General features: G+C 54.6%; 1 protein-coding gene across 1 annotated transcript in view; it reads right to left on the reverse strand.

The window, feature by feature from the left end:
• Nucleotides 1–462, reverse strand: part of MRPS6 (mitochondrial ribosomal protein S6) — a 65,727-nt gene extending 65,265 nt beyond the window's left edge. The window contains exon 1 of the mRNA XM_007446490.1: nucleotides 418–462. Coding sequence (XP_007446552.1) covers nucleotides 418–462 — 45 coding nt within the window. The remainder of the gene's footprint in view (nucleotides 1–417) is intronic.
• Between the last annotated feature and the right edge of the window lie 3,061 nt (nucleotides 463–3,523).

Raw genomic sequence — 3,523 nt, forward strand, 5'->3', positions numbered from 1 at the left:
GCGGGGGCGGGTGGGCGGCGGAGCTGGGCCGGAGCGGGCGGCAGCGGCGGGGCAGGCGACGAGGCAGCTTCGCGACGGCGGGCGCGGGACCCGAGCCGGGGCCGGGCGCTGGCGCGTGTCCTCCCGCGGACCTTCCACTGGACTCCCGCGGGCCGCCCCGCCCCGCCCCCCGTCCCCCGCCCGCCCGCCAGCCAGACCGCCCGGCGGCCGCGTGCGAGGCACACCCTCCCGCGGCCGCGCGCACGCGGCCTCGCCGGGCCGGCCGGCCCCACGCGCCCCCTCCGCGCGGACGCCCGCCGCCCGCGGCCGCGGTCCCCTCCGGCCGCGCGTGGAGGGCGGGGAGGGCGGGGTGCGGCGGCCTAGCGGCTGCGAGGGCGCCCGCGCGGGAAGGCGGGCTCTGAGGGGAAGGTCACTTACCCGCTGCATGGCTTTCAGGATCAAAGCCAGCTCGTAGCGGGGCATGCCCGAACGCACAGCTCTCGGCTCCGAACCGAGCCGGCTCCCGGGACGCAGGAGGGCGGGGACCGCGCGGACCGGACAGGATGCTGGGCCGGAAGGTTCCCAGGCGGCGAAAGCACGCTCCGGCCGAGCGAGCCCGGGCTTTAAGGCTCTGGCAGCTGCGCAGACGGGCCGCCACGCCCCCTCAGCGAGCCACGCCCCCGTATGCCAAGTCACGCCCCCTCTGTAAGGCGGCTGCGCCGCCCCCCTCCACAGCCGCGCTCCCCGCCGCCCGCGGTCCCCGCCGGGACCCCCACCCTGGTCCCGCAGGTGCTGCGCTGGGGGAGGCACCGCGGGTTCGGCTGGGAACCTCCAGCGGCAGCCGCACGCCCCCTCCGACCTGCCGACGCCGCTGCCGCCGCGCTTGCTACGTACAGTTCTCGAACCAGCTGGAACTTTCCATGCCTTTCGTCTCATCCTGGGCGGCGGGCGAGCCTGCGCCCCCGTGTGCGCGTGCGCTGCGGTGCGGTCTGGCCCGTGCGCGCGCCCCTACCCCGCTACTTATCGGCGTGAGGGGCCTGCTCCGTGGCTTCGCTGCTCCGTGCGGGATCTCGGCCGGACCAGGGGCTCTCTCCGCCCCCGGCCGCGCACCCGGGTTTCGGAACGTTCCCGCTTTGGTCTGCGTCCCCCACCCGCACTCCGCGGGGGATACAGGGGCTGGGGGGCCGGCTACCCCTCGCGCCCTTGCCCACAGCTCTCCGTTCCAGTGCGGCTGCTGGCGCGGCTTCCCGGGGCCCTTTCCGCGGCGAAGTGGGCGCCGGGCGCAGGCAGTGGGCCGCCGGGTTCGGATCGTGCCCGTCCCTCGCCGGCTGCCTGACCTTGGGCAGGCTCCTACAAAAAGGGGATGTGAAGGGCACCTACTTCCCAGGGCTGTGATGCCTCTGAGTGAGTTGATGCTCTTAAACTGCTGAGAACGATGCCTGCACAGACCGGCATTTGTTGTTCTATGAGCACGACCTGACCCACGTGCTGTTGCTAAGGATAGGCTAAGACTTTGGCTCAAATGTTTACTGGGCGTTCATTTAGAGAACCAGCTGAATGCTTGGAAAGCCACTTAGTAACTGTCCGGGATCGTGCGTGCCCTGGAAGGAGTGAAGCCTCATCCTGCGTACCCCTTAGCCCCTCAAGCACGAACGCAGAGCTCACCTCCCTCCAGCCGTTGGCAACTCCTCTCCCTGGCAGGAGTTGTACTAAATGCATTTTTCTCCAGCTGCACTCTTTAGAGTTGGAGTCCCCTGCAACTGTAGGCTCTGCCCATGCTTGCCCCATTAAAATGGTCCGTAGGCGAAATGTTTGTCAACTTCTAAGTGCTTTAATAATAGGTAAAACTTAACTGAGCACTAACTATGGATCAGGCACCACGCTACGATTTTTACATTGCAATCAGGCAAGAACTATTATTAACCCCACTTTAGGGATTTAGAAATACAGGCACGCAAAGGTTATGATAGTAATAGAGACAAAGTTTGGATCCAGACTATGGAGACTGAGCTCATACTCTTATTCAGTAGACGTGCTCTGTGTGAACCAAGAATGAGTCCCTTTGTCACCTTATCCAGACAGCTTTCCATTTCTCATCCCCAACCTCCCGTCCATCACCAGAGATAAGGATGGTTTGAACACAAACTCTTCTGTGATACCTGGATTTTAACATTTTCCTTTCGTGGACTACTCCACCACACATATTCTTCCAAAGAGAAACCATAGAAGTATTAATACAAATTACCTGGTTAGTGTAATTTCGCCTTTGGATATAAAGAGTAGAATATTGCAAATAAATAAAATAAGGAAGTAAGGAATTTTCTGGACCTTCAGAAGTGAGTTACAGGTTTCCCAGGATGGTCCCTACTTCAGCTGTCCCTCCGGTTACCAATCATATGTCCCCGTTTGAATGAGAACATGTGGACCCCAAAGGAATATGCTGAGCCAAAGACCAGGGCGATACGAAGAGCTGACTTCAACTTTCAGCATTGCACCTACGAAGCGCCACAGTTTCCCCCAGTGCCCAGGGGTGAGTGAGAATCTGGCTGCTGCTTCTCCTCCTCCCTCTAACCTGAGAAGTAACAAGGAAATTAGCCTGATTGCCTAATGCTTCGACACAGCACCCCCAACGCTCCCAAGCTGGTGGCCGCCTGAGGGCTCATTCCATTTCTTCTGAAAAGGAGAAAAAGGAACACTGTACTCCTTTGATTATTTGAAATGCTGATTAAAACAGGCCTTCTGCAGCGAAACTTGTAAATTAGGAAGTATCCCATGTTCAGTAGCTGTTTACTGTTCCATCTTTTGTTGTTGTTAATAAACTTGACACCCCTTCAATTTTATTTTATCTATTTATTTTTTTAAGCACAGCTGCAGAGTGCTGGTGGGTTCATTTAAAAATAATAATAAAATCATAGAGAATGCTGCTGCAAATTTAGTGTCTTCCTACTGTAACTATAAATGTAAATTCACCAAAAAAGATTTTTGTGCAATGTATAGTCATCATTTAGAATTATAAAATATTTCTTCAGTATCCATGTATAAATTTTAAAAATTGCTCTGATGCTTAAGAATAAGCTTAACCAAAAAGGTGAAATATCTGTATACTGAAAACTACAAAACACTGATGAAACAAATTAAAGCAGACACAAATAAATGGAAAGATATCCATGTTCATGGGTTGGAAGAATTAATATTGTTAAAATGCCAATAGTTCCCAAATCAATCTACAGATTCAGTGCAATCCCTGTCAAAATCTCAATGACAATTTTTAGAGAACTTCTTTAAAAGAATCCTAAAATTCATGTGGAATTTCAAAAAAAACCCTGAATAGCCAAAGCAATTTTGAGCAAGAAGAACAAAGCTGGAGGCATTATAATTCCTGATTTCAAACTGTATTACAAAGTTATAGTACTCAAAACAGTACTAGCATAAAAACAGACATACAGACCAATGGAACAGAATAGAGAGCACAGAAATAAACCCACACATATGAGGTCAATGGATGATCTTCAACAAGGGTCTAAAAATACACAATGGGAAAAGG

The sequence above is a fragment of the Lipotes vexillifer genome, unplaced genomic scaffold (genome assembly GCF_000442215.2).
Source record: "Lipotes vexillifer unplaced genomic scaffold, Lipotes_vexillifer_v1.1 scaffold1549, whole genome shotgun sequence".
NCBI classification, from domain to species: Eukaryota; Metazoa; Chordata; class Mammalia; order Artiodactyla; family Lipotidae; genus Lipotes; species Lipotes vexillifer.